The following is a 20,505-nucleotide window of genomic DNA, read 5'->3' as shown; positions in this document are numbered from 1 at the left end:
CTGTACATGTGTAGACGGTAATGTAGAAAGGGCCAAATTAAGCATGATTGTTGCAGGGAAGCGGAGAGGGAACTAGAGGCGAAGGCAGGGGGTGAGTGGCAGAAAGGGCAGAAGGAAGTTCACCACACAACCGTCATTTCGCAGCTCACATACAACCCTGCGACCTTCAGTTAATTGAGACATTACAGCAGCAGGAAAGTCTTAACCCGCTGTAATGACCTTGGCCTGCAAGCATCCGTGAAGCTCTGTCTCTGCGTGGGAACAGGAGTGTGGTCAGAACCAAGTTCCCCTGGCTGCAGCCAGCCATGTTGTTGCTAGGGGAACGGTGGTGAGACCAGATCATTGCCCTTGTGTTATTCAGGAGGGAATCTGTCAGCTGCAGGCTAGTGTTGCCTGTTATCACGCTGCCACCAGCCGTGACTGACGGTTACCGTGTGCTTTGATTCATCAACGATGGTGGACAAGGTGAAAGGCTGTTCTTTCATTCATATTGTTTCGATGAACAAAGAGCAGCAGGTGAAATGGCAAATATTCTTACAATTGATGAACATTTAATCTAATCCTGCCATATGATACAAGGGTTTAATAACTACATATTTTGTTCGCAATGAATCAGGCTTTGATTAGCTGCTTGTAAACCCTTAATTACTGAAATAAAGTGGCTGAAAATAAAAAATGGAGTTGCTGTTTGTTTTGAATTGAACAACACTTGAGAATATAATGAATTTGTCATGAGGAGGATGGAGGTAGCAGCTGTTCTGAAATGACTTGACCATATACTGGTGTACTGTTGGGGAATACTACGCTACCTGAGCACAAGTGAGCACTTAACAGCTAGTTCATTGTTTCTCATTCTAATCCAGTTTATCTAAATGTCCTCTTTAGAAAATGAAACGTGGCAGGACAGAATTAGAAGACAAATGGGTAGTTTGGGTAGTTTTTTAAAATGATATAACACAGACATTGTTTTGTTGGATGCGAGTCGTTGAAACCGTCGACAGCCGAGAGGTGCAATTTAGCATCTTTCTTTTGCTGGTTCCAATGTTCCATTTCAGGACTCGTGCATTTAATATACACTGCTCAAAAAAATAAAGGGAACACTTAAACAACACAATATAACTCCAAGTCAATCACACTTCTGTGAAATAAAACTGTCCACTTAGGAAGCAATAGTGATTGACAATAAATTTCACATGCTGTTGTGCAAATGGAATAGACAAAAGGTGGAAATTATAGGCAATTAGCAAGACACCCCCAAAAAAGGAGTGGTTCTGCAGGTGGTTACCACAGACCACTTCTCAGTTCCTATGCTTCCTGGCTGATGTTTCGGTCACTTTTGAATGCTGGCGGTGCTTTCACTCTAGTGGTAGCATGAGACGGAGTCTACAACCCACACAAGTGGCTCAGGTAGTGCAGCTCATCCAAGATGGCACATCAATGTGAGCTGTGGCAAGAAGGTTTGCTGTCTGTCAGCGTAGTGTCCAGAGCATGGAGGCGCTACCAGGAGACAGGCCAGTACATCAGGAGATGTGGAGGAGGCCGTAGGAGGGCAACAACCCAGCAGCAGGACCGCTACCTCCGCCTTTGTGCAAGGAGGAGCACTGCCAGAGCCTTGCAAAATGACCTCCAGCAGGCCACAAATGTGCATGTGTCTGCTCAAACGGTCAGAAACAGACACCATGAGGGTGGTTTGACGGCCCGCGTCCACAGAGGTGGGGGTTGTGCTTACAGCCCAACACCGTGCAGGACGTTTGGCATTTGCCAGAGAACACCAAGATTGGCAAATTCGCCACTGGCGCCCTGTGCTCTTCACAGATGAAAGCAGGTTCACACTGAGCACATGTGACAGACGTGACAGAGTCTGGAGACGCCGTGGAGAACGTTCTGCTGCCTGCAACATCCTCCAGCATGACCGGTTTGGCGGTGGGTCAGTCGTGGGGTGGCATTTCTTTGGGGGGCCGCACAGCCCTCCATGTGCTCGCCAGAGGTAGCCTGACTGCCATTAGGTACCAAGATGAGATCCTCAGACTCCTTGTGAGACCATATGCTGACACATGCACATTTGTGGCCTGCTGGAGGTCATTTTGCAGGGCTCTGGCAGTGCTCCTCCTTGCAAAAAGGCGGAGGTAGCGGTCCTGCTGCTGGGTTGTTGCCCTCCTACGGCCTCCTCCACGTCTCCTGATGTACTGGCCTGTCTCCTGGTAGCGCCGCCATGCTCTGGACACTACAGCAAACCTTCCTGCCACAGCTCACATTGATGTGCCATCCTGGATGAGCTGCACTACCTGAGCCACTTGTGTGGGTTGTAGACTCCGTCTCATGCTACCACTAGAGTGAAAGCACCGCCAGCATTCAAAAGTGACCGAAACATCAGCCAGGAAGCATAGGAACTGAGAAGTGGTCTGTGGTCACCACCTGCAGAACCACTCCTTTATTGGGGGTGTCTTGCTAATTGCCTATAATTTCCACCTTTTGTCTATTCCATTTGCACAACAGCATGTGAAATTTATTGTCAATCAGTGTTGCTTCCTAAGTGGACAGTTTTATTTCACAGAAGGGTGATTGACTTGGAGTTACATTGTGTTGTTTAAGTGTTCCCTTTATTTTTTTGAGCAGTGTATATATAAAAAAAAATATTGTACCTTTTATTTAACTAGGCAAGTCAGTTAAGAACAAATTCTATTTTACAATGATGGCCTACTGGGGAACAGTGGGTTAACTGCCTTGTTCAGGGGCAGAATGACAGATTTTTACCTTGTCAGTTCTGGGATTCGATCCAGCAACCTTTTGGTTACTGGCCCAACACTCTAACCACTAGACTACCTGCCGCCCCATCTATGGTCTCCAAATGCCCTTATTCAGGTAATTACTGTTCAAGGTCAAAAAACATAACTAGAAGATGTCCTGTGTGTGTGTGTGTGATTGCAGTCAGAATCCCATCAGAATGCTCACATTCAGGGGGAAAATAAGTGTTCTTTTAGTTTATTTCTCATTAGTCTCCCCCTCCTGCTCCTTTTCACTGAGTACAAGGCTGCCTTGGTAATTGAAATGTCAGGCGGGTGTCATTTGCCCAAGAAAATTGGGTGTCTAGTTACAATTCCCTTCTCTTTGCAATGTTGCGCTTTAGTGCCATATATGCCATACAATTTTTATCGATTTATTGTAAAATAACTTCCAAATTCATTCCAAATAAGCTACTATTTGGGCATTCATGCATGAGATAGGATGACAAGACTGCTCTAATTCATAGTTCTTCCCACTCATACCCTCGCTTACTTGTAAAAGCACTCTCTGACCTACTACTGCCTTGGTCATATTTATTATCAGCTGTCTGAGCAGCTTACCGATTCGCTGCAGCTGTACACAGCTCATCTGCAAATAGCCCATCCAACTACCTACCTCATCCCCATATTGTTTTTATTTACTTTTTTTGCTCTTTTGCACACCAGTATTTCTACTTGCACATCTATCACTCCAGTGTTAATTTGCTAAACTGTAATTACTTTGCAACCATGGCCTATTTATTGCCTTACCTCCTTACTCCATTTGCACACACTGTACATAGACTTTTCTATTGTGTTATTGACTGTACGTTTGTTTATCCCATGTGTAACTCTGTTTGTGTCGCACTGCTTTGCTTTATCTTGGCCAGATCGCAGTTGTAAATGAGAACTTGTTCTCAACTGGCCTACCTGGTTAAATAAAGGTGAAATAAAACAATTAAAAATTGAAAGTACTTATTGGTACTTGTTTGCTGAAAATCCTCAAGTGCCTCATTTAATCTTGCTCTTTCACCTTTCTTCTTTTCCATGGTCCCATCTTCTCATTCACATGCTTTTGCTCATAAATTACTTCTGAGCTCTTCACTCCTATAATCTCTACATCCATATTTGATCTCTGCATCATGAGCTCTCCTCTGGCAAAAGTCCATTGTTCTCTCCCGTGATGCTTATAAATCATCTTTAAGCCGGCTCTAGTCCTCTGAGGGACAGGAACTGTGGTCAGTATTGCGCTCTCGCGTTTGCTCTCTTGCTTTCTCGTTCCTTTGCTTTTCTCTTTTCTTTTTCCTCCTCTGCTGATGTTTACACATCTATATACCAATAGATGTGTATGGATGGAGTGGGAAGCTTGATGCTAATATCCATGCTTAAAATTCTGTTGTCTCTGAGATGGATAGGATAGGGAGAATGTGTGTGGGGGCGGGGGTCTGTTTGACTTATGTGTTGTCAGCTGAAGCATGGAGCTAATTGTCATTACCGCAATTTCATAGGTCTTCTGGGTAAATTAGCATTCGCAGTGTATTGGCAGCATTGATTGACTGACTGATGTTCCTGCTTTGGAAGCCAGTGAACGCCTAAGTGGCGGGCACCACACTGATATACTTTAATGCACAGGTGTCAAACTCATTCCACGGAGGGCCGAGTGTCTGCGGGTTTTCGCTCCTCCCTTGTACTTGATTGATGAATTAACATCACTAATTAGTTAGGAACTCCCCACACCTGGTTGACTAGGTCTTTATTGAAAGGAAAAACCAAAAACCTGCAGACACTAGGCCCTCCGTGGAATGAGTTTGACACCCCTGCTTTAATGTATTCTCTGGCATGTCTCCCACATACAATATGTTTAACAAGAATGTTTCATTGTATTTGTGCTACCAGCATCTATAGATGCATATATACTGCTCAAAAAAATAAAGGGAACACTAAAATAACATATCCTAGATCTGAATGAATGAAATTTTCTTATTAAATACTTTTTTCTTTACATAGTTGAATGTGCTGACAACAAAATCACACAATTTATCAATGGAAATCAAATTTATCAACCCATGGAGGTCTGTATTTGGAGTCACGCTCAAAATTAAAGTGGAAAACCACACTACAGGCTGATCCAACTTTGATGTAATGTCCTTAAAACAAGTCAAAATGAGGCTCAGTAGTGTGTGTGGCCTCCACGTGCCTGTATGACCTCCCTACAACGCCTGGGCATGCTCCTGATGATGTGGCGGATGGTCTCCTGAGGGATCTCCTCCCAGACCTGGACTAAAGCATCCGCCAACTCCTGGACAGTCTGTGGTGCAACGTGGCATTGGTGGATGGAGCGAGACATGATGTGCTCAATTGGATTCAGGTCTGGGGAACGGGCGGGCCAGTCCATAGCATCAATGCCTTCCTCTTGCAGGAACTGCTGACACACTCCAGCCACATGAGGTCTAGCATTGTCTTGCATTAGGAGGAAGCCAGGGCCAACCGCACCAGCATATGGTCTCACAAGGGGTCTGAGGATCTCATCTTGGTACCTAATGGCAGTCAGGCTACCTCTGGCGAGCACATGGAGGGCTGTGCGGCCCCCCAAAGAAATGCCACCCCACACCATGACTGACCCACCGCCAAACCGGTCATGCTGGAGGATGTTGCAGGCAGCAGAACGTTCTCCACGGCGTCTCCAGACTCTGTCACGTCTGTCACGTGCTCAGTGTGAACCTGCTTTCATCTGTGAAGAGCACAGGGCGCCAGTGGCGAATTTGCCAATCTTGGTGTTCTCTGGCAAATGCCAAACGTCCTGCACGGTGTTGGGCTGTAAGCACAACCCCCACCTGTGGACGTCGGGCCCTCATACCACCCTCATGGAGTCTGTTTCTGACCGTTTGAGCAGACACATGCACATTTGTGGCCTGCTGGAGGTCATTTTGCAGGGCTCTGGCAGTGCTCCTTCTGCTCCTCCTTGCACAAAGGCGGAGGTAGCGGTCCTGCTGCTGGGTTGTTGCCCTCCTACGGCCTCCTCCACGTCTCCTGATGTACTGGCCTGTCTCCTGGTAGCGCCTCCATGCTCTGGACACTACGCTGACAGACACAGCAAACCTTCTTGCCACAGCTCGCATTGATGTGCCATCCTGGATGAGCTGCACTACCTGAGCCACTTGTGTGGGTTGTAGACTCCGTCTCATGCTACCACTAGAATGAAAGCACCGCCAGCATTCAAAAGTGACAAACATCAGCCAGGAAGCATAGGAACTGAGAAGTGGTCTGTGGTCACCACCTGCAGAACCAGTCCTTTATTGGGGGGTGTCTTGCTATAATTTCCACTGTTGTCTATTCCATTTGCACAACAGCATGTGAAATGTATTGTCAATCAGTGTTGCTTCCTAAGTGGACAGTTTAATTTCACAGAAGTGTGATTGACTTGGAGTTACATTGTGTTGTTTAAGTGTTCCCTTTATTTTTTGGAGCAGTGTATATATACATACAGTGGGGAGAATAAGTTTTTGATACACTGCCGATTTGGCAGGTTTTCCTACTTACAAAGCATGTAGATGTCTGTAATTTGTATCATAGGTACACTTCAGCTGTGAGAGAAGGAATCTAAAACAAAAATCCAGAAAATCACATTGTATGATTTTTAAGTAAATAATTTGCATTTTATTGCATGACATTAGTATTTGATACATCAGAAAAGCAGAACTTAATATTTGGTACAGAAACCTTTGTTTGCAATTACAGAGATCATACGTTTCCTGTAGTTCTTGACCAGGTTTGCACACACTGCAGCAGGGATTTTGGCCCAGCAGGGGTTTCGGGGCTGTCGCTGGGCAATACGGACTTTCAGCTCCCTCCAAAGATTTTCTATTGGGTTCAGGTCTGGAGACTGGCTAGGCCACTCCAGGACCTTGAGATGCTTCTTACGGAGCCACTCCTTAGTTGCCCTGGCTGTGTGTTTCGGGTCATGCTGTAAGACCCAGCCACGACCCATCTTCAATGCTCTTCAATGCTCACTTGAGTAATTTGTTGGCCAAGATCTTGCGATACATGGCCCCATCCATCCTCTCCTCCAATACGGTGCAGTCGTCCTGTCCCCTTTGCAGAAAAGCATCCCCAAAGAATGATGTTTCCACCTCCATGCTTCACGGTTGGGATGGTGTTCTTGGGGTTGTACTCATCCTTCTTCCTCCAAACACGGCGAGTGGAGTTTAGACCAAAAAGCTCTATTTTAGTCTCATCAGACCACATGATCTTCTCCCATTCCTCCTCTGGATCATCCAGATGGTCATTGGCAAACTTCAGACGGGCCTGGACATGCGCTGGCTTGAGCAGGGGGACCTTGCGTGCGCTGCAGGATTTTAATCCATGACGGCGTAGTGTGTTACTAATGGTTCTTTGAGACTGTGGTCCCAGCTCTCTTCAGGTCATTGACCAGGTTCTGCCGTGTAGTTCTGGGCTGATCCCTCACCTTCCTCATGATCATTGATGCCCCACGAGGTGAGATCTTGCATGGAGCCCCAAACCGAGGATGATTGACCGTCATCTTGAACTTCTTCCATTTTCTAATAATTGCGCCAACAGTTGTTGCCTTCTCACCAAGCTGCTTGCCTATTGTCCTGTAGCCCATCCCAGCTTTGTGCAGGTCTACAATTTTATCCCTGATGTCCTTACGCAGCTCTCTGGTCTTGGCTGTTGTGGAGAGGTTGGAATATGTTTGATTGAGTGTGTGGACAGGTGTCTTTTATACAGGTAACGAGTTCAAACAGGTGCAGTTAATACAGATAATGAGTGGAGAACAGGAGGGCTTCTTAAAGAAAAACTAGCAGGTCTGTGAGACGGAATTCTTACTGGTTGGTAGGTGATCAAATACTTATGTCATGCAAATTAATTACTTAAAACATACAATGTGGTTTTCTGGATTTTTTTAGATTCCGTCTCTCACAGTTGAAGTGTACCTATGATAAAAATTTAAAAAAGTAGGAAAACCTGCAAAATCGGCAGTGTATCAAATACTTGTTCTCCCCACTGTATATACTGAACATAAATATAAAGGCAACATGTAAAGTGTTGTTTCATGAGCTGAAATAAAAGCTCCTGTAAATTTTTCATATGCACAAAAAGCTTATTTCTCTCAAATTTGTATACATCTTTGTTAGTGAACATTTCTTCTTTGCCAAGATAATCCATCCACCTGACAAGTGTGGCATATCAAAAAGCTGATTAAATGGCATGATTATTACACAGGTGCACCTTGTGCTGGGGACAATAAAAGGCCACTAAAATGTGCAGTTTTGTCACTATGCCACAGATGTCTCAAGTTGAGGGAGTGTGCATTTGGCATGCTGACTGCAGGAATGTTCACAAGCTGTTACCAGATAATTTAATGTTAATTTCTCTACCATAAGCCGCCTCCAACTATGTTTTTGAGAATTTGGTAGTACATCCAACCGGCCTAACAATCGCAGACCACGTGTAACCACGCCAGCCCATGTCCTCCACATCCGGCTTCTTCACCTGCGGATCGTCTGAGACCAGCCACCCAGACAGCTGATGAAACTGGGGGTTTGCACAACCAAAGAATTTCTGCACAAACTGTCAGAAACCATCTCAGGGATGCTCGTCATCCTCACCAGGGTCTTGACCTGATTGCAGTTTGGCATCTGCCTGCATGAGGCAAATGGTGGTCACACCAGATACTCACTGAATGATTTTCTGATCCACACCCCTACTTTTTTGGGGGGGGGGGGTCTGTGACCAACAGATGCATATCTGTATTCCCAGTCATTTGAAACCTATAGATTAGGGTCTAATGAAATTATTTAAAGTTACTGATTTCCTTATAAGAATGAACTAACTCAGTAAAATCATTGAAATTGTTAAATGTTGCGTTTTTTTATATTTTTGTTCAGTGTATTTATCCCTGATACCTCTGTCATTATTCTCTGTCCTGCCCTCTCTTTGACAGGGATATCCCTGGAGAATGTTTATGACTACAGTGAGTACTGGGAGGTTGCTCGCGGGCTCTATGCACCCTTTGACTGTACAGCCACTATGAAGTCTGGCAATGCTGACGTGTATGAGAACGAGATCCCTGGAGGCCAGTACACCAACCTGCACTTCCAGGCTCACAGCATGGGCCTGGGACACAAGTTCAAGGAGGTGAAGAAGTCCTACACAGAGGCCAACAAGCTGCTGGGTGACCTCATCAAGGTGAGGCGACCGGCCACCTATTCAAATTAAGTGATCAAACACCTTTGTAATTCTCTCTCTGAAAGGGGATTTTTAAAAGTATTCTGATTTGTGGAGGAAAGTCTGTTTGAACTGCTGAATGAATTGCCCACTTAATTCCTTCACTCACCATCCTCCTTTCACTCTCTCTCAACGGTGTGTGTGTGTGTGTGTGAGGGAGGCTCTACTGTCTCAAAAACAAAATAAAACAAAATGGGAATACGTTTGCAGAAAGGAGAGCCGTTGATCTCACCGCAGCCTAAAGTCAGATTAACCAAGGCGCTTTGAGCAAGCTTATCTGTTATGTTCTGCAAGCTTCTGTCTGATCTCTCCAATCAATGGCATCTTTTAGCGTTTAGTCTCGCCTTGCTGGTTTTCATTTCCTAGGGCTTAATGAAATGATCAGCGATAGTTGACTTTCTGTTCTTGTCCTCCATTTCCTTTGTTTCTGTCTAATATTGTCCATAAAACAGGCACAGTGAATCAGTCTGAGTGTCTGTTCAATAGCAGACACGCTTACTTTGCTTTCATTATGCCTGTCTCTCTCTAATTTGCTCCTCTCTGCTACCCCTTGTCTTGTCGTCTTAGCTGCAAAAAAATCATTTCTCAAACAATTGCCCCTTCTACTACCACTACCACACTTCTGTTCACTTATTTTGCTCTCGCTCTGTTTATCTCATTCTTTCTTTCATTCTCTCTCTCTCCTGACTTACCTCACTTCTGTTCACCTCCGTCTCCTCTCCTTACTACCTCACTTCTGTTCACCCTTCACTCCTCTCCTGACTACCTCACTTCTGTTCACCTCCGTCTCCTCTCCTGACTACCTCACTTCTGTTCACCTCCGTCTCCTCTCCTGACTACCTCACTTCTGTTCACTTCCAATTTGCACACCAGCCTGGAAGTTACTAGGGTGAAATACCATTGTCTATGACAGATGGGCTGTAGCACCAGTAATGTTGTGGATAACATCTCTCTCTCCACCTCTCCCCGCATGCAGGTGACCCCCTCCTCGAAGATTGTGGGTGACCTGGCCCAGTTCATGGTGCAGAACTCTCTAACAAGGGCAGAGGTGGAGGAGAGGGCTGATGAGCTCTCCTTCCCCCTCTCAGTGGTGGAGTTCCTGCAGGGTCACATTGGCATCCCACACGGAGGCTTCCCTGAGCCCTTCAGGTCCAAGGTAACACGCACACCACACCCACTTCACAAATTCCCAATAGGTCGTAGTTCAAGGCCCTATTTATTTATTTATTTTCAGCATCCAACAACATTGTTCTTTTTAACACACTGATGGGCTAATGCTTTCAATTGAGAACAGTCGGTACATCACAATCTGCATCTCTCATTGGGCAGCTGCACTTACAGTAATCAATAGCTTGCCCTTGGGAATGAGGTATGGAGTGTATATGGAAACATGTAACTATTCTATATATGCCATTTCAATGCCAACCATAATGGCAGGATTTGTATTCCCACATTCTGTATTAAAGGATTATTAGGTTTTTGTACTCTATGGATTTAACATTGAGAGTACATTATACTCCACTTAAATTGCAGTATTTTTTTCTTCTTCTATAGAGCAGAAAAGGCCTTTTTAATAGGGCACATCCCCTTAAGTCATAGAAATACTTGAAGTTTGCCTGTTTTTGTCTCCACTGTCGCTGGATCTCTATCACACACATGTTTCTGTTTGAAATTTGAAGAAATATAATTTATTTCCCCATCTCTAAGAGAACCACAATTACCCAGAAGCATTTCTCTGGAAGATCAATTATTTTCTAGGACACATTTGTGCCTCACATCACCAGTGCACAATGCAGTTCCCCTTCTTGTTTTGTTTTCCATTGGATGCACAGTGGCACTTGAGTAATTTATTTTTCAGTTCATAAATAAATAGGCCATCTGCTTAGCATACGTCATGTATAACAAAGGAATGGTACAACCATTATGGAGCAGCTATTTCTCATTTCCAACAGATGCCTAGCATTATCCTTATTCATTATTACACTCATGTTTACTTGTGATGTTCAAACGTTGCTTGTAGCCTGCCTAGCTCCCTTTGGCCCGTTAGTGGCTGATTTATTTTATTTATTTTTTATTTATTTTTTTTATCCCCTTTTCTCCCCAATTTTCGTGGTATCCAATCGCTAGTAATTACTATCTTGTCTCATCGCTACAACTCCCGTACGGGCTCGGGAGAGACGAAGGTCGAAAGTCATGCGTCCTCCGAAGCACAACCCAACCAAGCCGCACTGCTTCTTTAACACAGCGCGCCTCCAACCCGGAAGCCAGCCGCACCAATGTGTCGGAGGAAACACCGTGCACCTGGCCCCCTTGGTTAGCACGCACTGCGCCCAGCCCGCCACAGGAGTCGCTGGAGCGCGATGAGACAAGGAAATCCCTACCGGCCAAACCCTCCCTTACCCGGACGACGCTAGCCCAATTGTGCGTCGCCAAACGGACCTCCCGGTCGCGGCCGGCTGCGACAGAGCCTGGGGGCGAACCCAGAGACTCTGGTGGCGCAGTTAGCACTGCGATACAGTGCTCTAGACCACTGCGCCACCCGGGAGGCCAGTGGCTGATTTCTAACCTCACCCACAGGTGCTGAAGAATATGCCACGTGTAGAGGGCCGCCCGGGTGCCTCTCTGCCCGCCATGGACTTCCAGGCCCTAGAGAAACAACTGCGAGAGACGCACGGAGATGACATCACTCCTGAGGATGTGATGTCAGCAGCCATGTACCCCAAGGTGTTCCAGGAGTTCAAGGAGTTCACCCATCAGTTTGGCCCTGTAGACTGCCTCAACACACGCCTGTTCCTCGATGGACCCAAGATCGCTGAGGAGTTTGAGGTCAGTCTGAACATTTGTGTGGATGAGAAGTGATTCATTTGACATGAACTGACTGATTACAATATATTTGCTTATGTTCTGTTTTCCTCGGATCACACTTCCTGTGTCTGTCAGGTGGAGTTGGAGCGAGGGAAGACCCTCCACATCAAAGCTCTGGCCCTGGGAGATCTCAACAAGGCTGGCCAGAGGGAGGTGTTCTTTGAGCTGAACGGAGCACTCAGATCTGTCCTGGTCAAGGATACAGTGGCCATGAAGGTACAGTACATAGTTACATGTTTAAAATGCATAATGACAAAACACATTTTAAGCTATTCTCACTGCTTTATAAGTTGTTTAACCTCCCCGTTAGATATCTCAATCGACACATTGGTGTTCCTGCAAACTCACAAAGTGTACTCTCTCTCTGCCCCTCTCTCCAGGAGATGCACTTCCACCCCAAGGCACTGAAGGATGTGCGTGGCCAGGTTGGGGCTCCCATGCCGGGTAAGGTTGTGGAAGTGAAGGTGAAGCAGGGCCAGACGGTGGAGAAGGGCCAGCCTCTGTGTGTGCTCAGCGCCATGAAGATGGAAACAGTGGTCAACTCTCCCCTCTCTGGCACCGTGGTCAAGATCTACGTCAACGCCGACAGCAGCCTGGAGGGAGACGACCTCATCCTGGAGATCACCGAGTAGGACAGGAACCATTCATTTGAGCACAACCTTAACCCCTTCAGTCGCACACGCTAAAGTACAATTCCAACTGTTGAAAAGAGGCAGGCAGGAGAAAAGAGGCAGGCAGGATAGAAGTGTATCTATTTTTGAAATTCTGGAAAAAATATATATAGTATGATTGTAATCAATTAATGAACTAATGATTGTTTATTGGAGCGCTTCCTGTGGTGATTGCACTTGTGATATGTACGGTAATCCACTGTCACTTTAGAAACTGAAAAGTACAATCATTAACCATTAATCATGACTTGGAAGGGAATTAAATCTAGGAGTTTTCATATTAATATATTCATGTTAATCAATATACTTCATTCTCTAACGCTTTCCTGAAGAGTTATATTGCTGAGGCTAAGCCAATATGAAGATGACTGATGCAATAAATAAGTGTAAAGCAATTGATAAGTCGTTGACATTCTGGGATTTAGTGTAATATAAACTCTTAATCTTGGCTAATCAAGTTTTAAATTGTACAGTACCCTTTAGGCCATCCCTGTACGAGCATCACCTCCATGAGTGTCATCATCTGATATGTTTAAATAGAAAAATGAAAGTTAACATCAATAAACCCAGGGTCGTTACAGTAATAATATAGGTGTTCAAACATAAAAAGTGTTTCCATCCTGTCCTCTCACTCACTCTTCCCTCCATCTCACTATATTGACTGGGTAAAGATGTTCTAAGCATCTGCTCTCATCACTGATCACGGATCACTGCATTACTTTCATTCATTTTCCCCAACCCATTATAAAGAAAAAATAAAGCCTTTACTGTAGATTTCCTTTGCATCTGAAAGTGGATAGCCTATGAATTTTTGAAGCACAAGTGACTCAGTTGACCAAAACTCTTCTTTTAGACACTGAACCTAAAATAAACAATGTTTTGACCAACTACCTTGCTTTGTACATGAACGCAAATATACTTGATATTCTGATACAAGCTTGATATTTTGGCAACTTGCTGTGACTTTTTAAAATATAAATAAATCCTACTTAACTGGACATATGTAGTTATTCTGGTACTCATTGGGACTGACTGGACTCTAGTGAGATTTACAGGTTGTAGGGGGTAGTTTCATGTTCTCAATCTGTGGTAATAGATTACTAAGGGGCCCTAGTATTTAGAATACATATGTTTACTGTGCAACTTTCTTGCCGCAAGCGTTTTGTTGTTTTGCTTATTAGTCACCACCCCCCCCCCCCCCCCCCCCCCCTAATTGTAAACTTTGCTTGTTAAGAACTTGACCCAAATAACCGATGACAAAATAATTGGTCTATGTTTTCAGTGTAGAGATTAAAAGTAGTTGAATGTTACTTCTGTACATGGTGTGTCCTTGCAGTACATGAGGCTACTGTCTGAGTGCTAGTGGGTGTTAATTGTTTTGTCAACTGTCATGGTAACCACTTTGTGTGACTGTTTACATCTGGGGTGTTGATAATCATGAGCACACTAGGCATTGTCATATAATGCAGTATTTGTAGTGCAAAGGGAAATGTTATTGATTTTTTTTTTTTTTACATGAAAAATCATAGCCTTGTCATGATTAAGTAACATCTATGAAATTACAAATCATCTCTTGAGAATTGTTTAACAAAACCTGTTGTATCAAGCCATAGTAATCAGATGTTTCTTACTCTTATAACTCCTGTATGTGAAACATGGGACCTAAGCCCAGTAATGCAACAATTAAAGAATGCGACATTGGTACTGTGCGTAAAATATAATTTTTGCGTGCAGTACGCACAGTTATCTAAGTCAAGTAGGAGACTTCTACATAGGAAAAACAGATGTTTTAATGAGCTTTATACGTAGATGTCTTGTAAGCGTTAACATTACTACCGATATGTTGAATAGCAATGTCATTTGTATTGTAGAATCTTGCTGGGGATCTGTGGCATTTGTCATCCTTCCATCATTCTCATGTCTGTTAGTTTTGATGATCAGTTTTAAAATATGCAAATACTAATTCTGTGTAACCTCATGTTCTTTTCAATGTGACAGAACTTTGAAAGAAATTAAAAGAGCATTACAGAGTTGTCTCACTGTCATTTTAATGTTTTGATAATAGTGTGTGCAATGGTGCATCTAAGACTTAGTGTGCGGCTCTGTTCAAGTGCTCTATTCTTATGAAGAGTAGCGTGAAAAATGAATCAAAATGGCAGACAAATGTTTCTACAAACAATTCAATAATTGTGACAATTTGAGAGTGGACACTCGATAGGTATAAATAATGTACATATTCAGTTGCAGGGGTGTAAAAGCCAGATGATCGATAGTTGATAAGGCCCACTCTAATGGAAATTGACAGGAATGGCCCTAAACTACCCAATCAGTTGGGTGCACAGTGATTGGATGCCAATAGTGTAATCCCCTAATGGATACAAATTGATAGATATGAGGACAACTCGTGTGTCCATTCGTTCACATGCCACACTGTTAATAATTTTGACATTTTGAGTCAATAGTAACTCAGTTACATCTCTTCTAAAGCCTGCAATCTATGCATTTGCACAGCCTCACAGTTTAGATACTGAGTAGTGTACTATTCTGTAGCATTACTGCACTGATGGATGATGGGCCTCAGAGCTGTCATATGCTTGTTTAGATGAGAAGTGGGGGTGTGTTTCCAGGCGTTGATTAATTGCTCTGTATGCAGCAGGGTAGTTTACCTGTAGGTGCTGAACATGGCCATGTGATAGGTTGATGTAGCTGAATGACTAGAGAAGAGACTGGGAGCCCGTATTGCTCACTGAGTTGTAGATGGGTTGTAAAGTGCATATTTTAAATGGCTATGTTTCAAATGTTCTATTTTTTAAGGAGGGCGTTAACCCCGGAGATAATCATACCTCATGAGTGTGCTTCCTTGCTATTAGAAATGTGCCTGTGTGGCAGTCTGTCATAATTGTTTGATTCAGTGTCCCTGCCCTCCTCCCATTCAGACCTAATGTATCTGACATCTCTCATCTCTGGCTCCTCTCCATCACCTAGGCTCTCTGCTCTCCTCCCACAAGTAAACGGTGTAGCCACTTTTGCAGAACATTTCAGCAACATAATTAGTTTATACAGGTGTGGCTCAGGCTTTCTCCCAGTAACAAAGCTAAAGATCGCTGGTCCTCTCCCCTCAGTTTTTTACTCCCTCATAATCCCCTTAATTTGGGATGTTTGGTGAGCTTGCTGTGACGAGGGGGTTCACCGTAGGTTAGTGTATGCTCCCAGCATGACAGAACACGAGAGGGAGGAGAACACTGAAGTTCCCACAGAATGAGGTCAAGTACTTAACTGGCATTAGTATTCTTCATGATTTTAATATCAATCCATTAGCCTAATACCTTAGTGTTAAGTCTTGTTGTTAATTAAATGAAGCCCAGGTTTCTTTAGAGAAGAAAAATGCCACCTTGGTGCAGAGAGCTGAGATTTGTCCATTAGTACGATCATGTTTGTGGTCTAATGAGAGGAGTGGGAGTGTTAGGAGTGTTTTTCAGGCCAAATTGGTACGATTGGAGCATGGCTTTGATACACAGAACTTTGCAATAGGATATGTTAGAATATAGAAATATAGGACCTTTATCAGACTTTGTAAACATTGGCATTGTAAATATTCCACTTTGTGCAATTGCCTAAAGATTTTTTTTAAACATGCATGACTCTCGATTAACTATATCACCTACAACCCTATTTCAGACTTTCAAACAGCCCTCAAATCCCAGACTCATAATTAGTCACCAGGGAAGTTATTAATAAAGCTTAACTACCATCATAAATTCCCAGCTTCTTTTTTATTTAAGAAAATGGATAAATACCACAACAGGCTGATAGATATTGGAGATTACTGGCTCTTATGTCTTGCTACCATTGAATACTGAGTCAATTCTATCTGTGAACTTAATGAATAGTTCTTAATATAACATAATTATGTTTGAAGTACATTTTATAAAGCTATACATACTGATATGATATAATCCCTCAAGGTCTGTGGGATACTTGCAGCTTTCCTATTACGTGACCTGTTTGATGGGATTTGTCTTGCCACTGTGCCTTACAATACTCTGTGTGGCAGCATTAAACATAGTCCAATAAGTCTGTGTTTACAACTGAGGTGTGCTTGTTTCCTGGATACGGTTTCTAATAATCCTCTGATTTAGAAATGAAGACGTTACTCTGGATTCCCCCGGGGAAGCCTGAAGTCAAGTCTATGAATTACTCCTCTAATGTCAGCTCTCTGCGCTCATGCAAAAACAGAAGCCACAAACACACCAACAATATGAATAATGCAAGTATCCCAGCTGTCAAAACAAGGCTCTTAAGATTCTGACATAGGGTTGAGGACTGAATTTGTTTTGGTGGTGGAAAGGGCTTGTTTAAGTTTTTAAGTATATGTCAGGCTACCTACAAACTGTAATTTCTAAATGAAAGCAGTTCGCTGCACATTACGAATGGCAGTGGAGGACATGCATATAAAATGCATGTTATCAGTCATTTATTTTCCTGTTGTTTTAGGTCAAATGTTTGTATATATTAATAAGTAATGATAGACATAAAGAAACATTGAGAAGCGAGAGGGGGAGATCAACATAGAGAGCAAATTGGTAACGCGTAGAAATGGAGTCCGAATACCGAGGTAAAGACAGTTGGATATTCGACGGATATTCACACTTTCAAACCTCAATAGCTTTCAAACTCCAAATAAGTGTCACGATGTTGGAAAAATTGCGCACAACATTGCACAGGTCTTATTTTCACGATTTGGACATTAATTCACTTTCCAAAGCTAATAAACGTGGAAATGTGAGCAGCATTTTGGATTCCGAGTTGAATTAGTTAGGGAGCGTAAACAAAGTACTAACTTTTTTACATTCAAATTTCAATAGCTCCTTGCTCATGTGACCTACTGACTTCAAACAAGGTTCAGAATGTACACTCAGTGGGCCTACACATTGCACACCCTTTAGTTTGTCCATTTTCATCTCACACGTTTTTTACATTAATTTTTCTAAATTTTACATTTCAATAGCTCCTTGGTCATGTGACCTACTGACTTCAAACAAAGTTCAGAATGTTCACTGACTACCCTTCTATATTGCACACCCATTAGTTTGTCCATTTTCATCAAACACGTTTTTACATTAAATTTGTAAACTTTCAAATTTCAATAGCTCCTTGGTCATGTTACCTACTGACCTCAAACTACTTTCAGAATGTCCACGGACTGGCGGAGACGGGTGCCGCGAGGCATCCAGTGCGGTAACGCGACCGATCCTGGAGAAGCTGGCGGGAGCCCCGGGGAGAGTTCTCTTTTCTTTGTGATGGGCAGGGCGCCCTGGAATGGGTTCGCCCCGAGAGAGGGGCCCAAGCCCTGGAAAGCGTTGCAGTTTCGGTATTGTGAGCTATCCCTGGCCCTTGAAAATCTGGGGGAGAGTGTGTAAATCTCACACCAGGCCGTACCCGTATCCACAGCAGGTCTCCAAGGCGAACAGCCTCTGGCATGTTATAATAATGTAGGTAAGGGAAGTTGGCAAAAAAGAGACGGAACTTCGGGATAAGGATTGGCTCTAAGGGCTGGGTCGGTTGGGCTGGGGTGCAAAGCGGGGCTGGGCTCGAGCTGCAGCTTGGGGAGCAGTCGCTCCATCGCCCTCCTCTCGCCACTATTGGAAGTTCGTTGTGCGGCTCATCTCGCGGTCTCTCGTTCGTGGTCTCGCAAGGGGCTGTGTGCGGGGGTTTGTCGGAGAGGTGTCCGTCGGCGGGCCGAAGGCGGACCGGTGGGGAGGTTAGGTCCGGTGGTTGGCGGCGGCAACTCTGGACGTGCGCCGGGCCCTTCTCTTGGATCTCCCCAGCTACAGCGCTCACCAGCCCCACACATTGTAGGTGGGGTGGTCTCCTTAAAGCTCACTAGACTTGAGGCGGAGAATAAACCCATTGGCCCCGCATGGATCTGGCTCATGCCCTACAAAGTGGGGAGAGGTACACATCTGATGTGGGTAGTACCATCCACGCCCATTGGTTTGCTGCGGAACCATAAAATGGACAGAAGAAGTCTAGGTTCCCACTGGGCACGGATCACTGAATGTCCACTTGATGAAATTCAAAGGAGCATAGCCACCTGTCGCGGTCGCACTCAAATCACCCGTGGGGTGACTGTGACCACCTCATGTCAAGGTGCTGGTAAAGGTGGCTCCTATGGCTCTGTCCCGGAGGGCTGACTAGGTAAGCAAATTATTAAAAGGGGATGATTATTTTCTGTTGCTTCTTCTGAACACCCGGTTGATGGTGCCGCTAGATACAGCGAGGGGTATTTGGTTCTCAAGCCTATAAGTATTGTGCTGGCACCTGATGTCGATTGGGTGTAAAAACCCAGTTAAAGTCTGCTGAAGGTTAGTCGCGGGCAACTGATGTCCAGTTTGTAAGACAGAAAAGCCTCTGATGATACCACCGGATGTGACTCGAATAGATGTCAATTTGATGATATCTGACTGTAGCATGCTACCCTTCGCCGTCGCACTCAAACCACCTTTGGGGTGGCTGTGACCCCCTCATGTCAAGTGAGGAAATTCTATGAAGCGGAGATAAACGGCGGGACATAATTAAGAGTCTCTTGAGGTAGCCAAGTGCCTCGTCATCTAATTAGTGACGCGCATGAATGGATGAACAAGAAACGTGTGAGATGAAAAGGGACAAACTAAAGGGTGTGCAATATAGAAGGGTAGTCATTGGACATTCTGAACCTTGTTTGAAGTCGGTAGGTCACATGACCAAGGAGCTATTGAAATTCAAAAATTTGAATAAATAATTTAAAATAGTGCGAGATGTAAATCGACAAAAAAAAGTGTGTGCGATGTGTGTCTATGCCATCGGGTTAGCTAGAACCAGTTTATTAAAGTTTTAGGAGTAATGGTTAAAGAGCTTTTGAAATTAGAAAAATTTGATTTGTCACTATGTTGACGGTCCCTAGCTGCCTTTGGTGGACGTAAGGAAAACTACAGGCGAATATCCAACCTGAAAGTGTCTTTACCTCAGTAGTCTGAATGTAGAGCGAGAATGAGGCAGGCTGTATATATTTGGTGTGCATGGCAACGATAACCTTTATAATGGTTTCTCTCTCTGTTTTTCTGTTTCTCACACACACAAACTGTCATATGAACCCTAATGGAAAACCTTGTTGGAAAATAATGCCGTAATTACGGTTCAATCGAGTACAGGCTCGATTGGTGGGAAGGCGGGTAGTTGTTGAAGACAACTTAGTAAAAAGGGTTCCAAAAGGGTTCTAAGGCTGTCCCCATTGGAGAACCCTTTTGGGTTCCAGGTAGAACCCTCTGTGGAGCTGTTCTACATAGAACCCAAATGGGTACTACCTGGAACCAAACGGGTTCTACCTAGAACCAAAAAAGGGTTCTTCAAAGAGTTATCTATGGGGACAGCCAAATAACCCTTTAAGGTTCTAGAAAGCACCTTTTTTTCCTAAGAGTGTAAGTTAAATGGCAAGCTTGAGGAATGTGCATTATTTTGCCGTGCTAATAGTCTATAAGGTAAATAGGTGATTGACATTCCACTAATAGGAAAGAGGAGAAGGTACAAGGTGCTATGCTGATGATGATACGCGTGTATTCATTCCCATTATGCCTGTAGAATAGGAAACAAAAGTGAATTATGTTATTCTTACTGGATTAAGTTAAATTGGCATTCAGACCAACCTCCTTGATTGAACTTCTGTAAACTACATTACAATGGATGGCTCTCATCTGAAAGGAGACTAAAAGTGTCCAGGAGGACTTCCAGTCAATATACTGCTATAGATCATACACAGGTAATCACATTCCTGCATAGCTGCATTTTGTGTGTGTGCACAACAGGGTGGTGGGAGAAGCTATAGGAGGACGAACTCATTGTAATGGGTGGAATGGAACAGTGTCAAACATGTGGTTTCCATGTTTGATACAGTTCCATTCCAGCCATTACAATGAGCCCATCCT

At 44.0% G+C, this 20,505-nt stretch overlaps 1 protein-coding gene across 2 annotated transcripts in view; it reads left to right on the top strand.

The window, feature by feature from the left end:
* Window positions 1-14,574, top strand: part of LOC129863965 (pyruvate carboxylase, mitochondrial-like) — a 115,353-nt gene extending 100,779 nt beyond the window's left edge. For both annotated transcript variants that reach the window (XM_055936451.1, XM_055936453.1), the window contains exons 17-21: window positions 8,725-8,969; window positions 9,985-10,164; window positions 11,586-11,834; window positions 11,949-12,089; window positions 12,254-14,574. In XM_055936451.1, the coding sequence (XP_055792426.1) occupies window positions 8,725-8,969; window positions 9,985-10,164; window positions 11,586-11,834; window positions 11,949-12,089; window positions 12,254-12,505 (1,067 nt within the window). In that variant the 3' untranslated portion in view covers window positions 12,506-14,574. The remainder of the gene's footprint in view (window positions 1-8,724; window positions 8,970-9,984; window positions 10,165-11,585; window positions 11,835-11,948; window positions 12,090-12,253) is intronic.
* The last annotated feature ends 5,931 nt before the right edge of the window (window positions 14,575-20,505 follow it).

This window comes from Salvelinus fontinalis, chromosome 10 (genome assembly GCF_029448725.1).
Source record: "Salvelinus fontinalis isolate EN_2023a chromosome 10, ASM2944872v1, whole genome shotgun sequence".
In the NCBI taxonomy this organism is placed as follows: domain Eukaryota; kingdom Metazoa; phylum Chordata; class Actinopteri; order Salmoniformes; family Salmonidae; genus Salvelinus; species Salvelinus fontinalis.
Note: the sequence above shows the minus strand (reverse complement) of the source record. Positions and strands in the feature narration are given on the sequence as shown.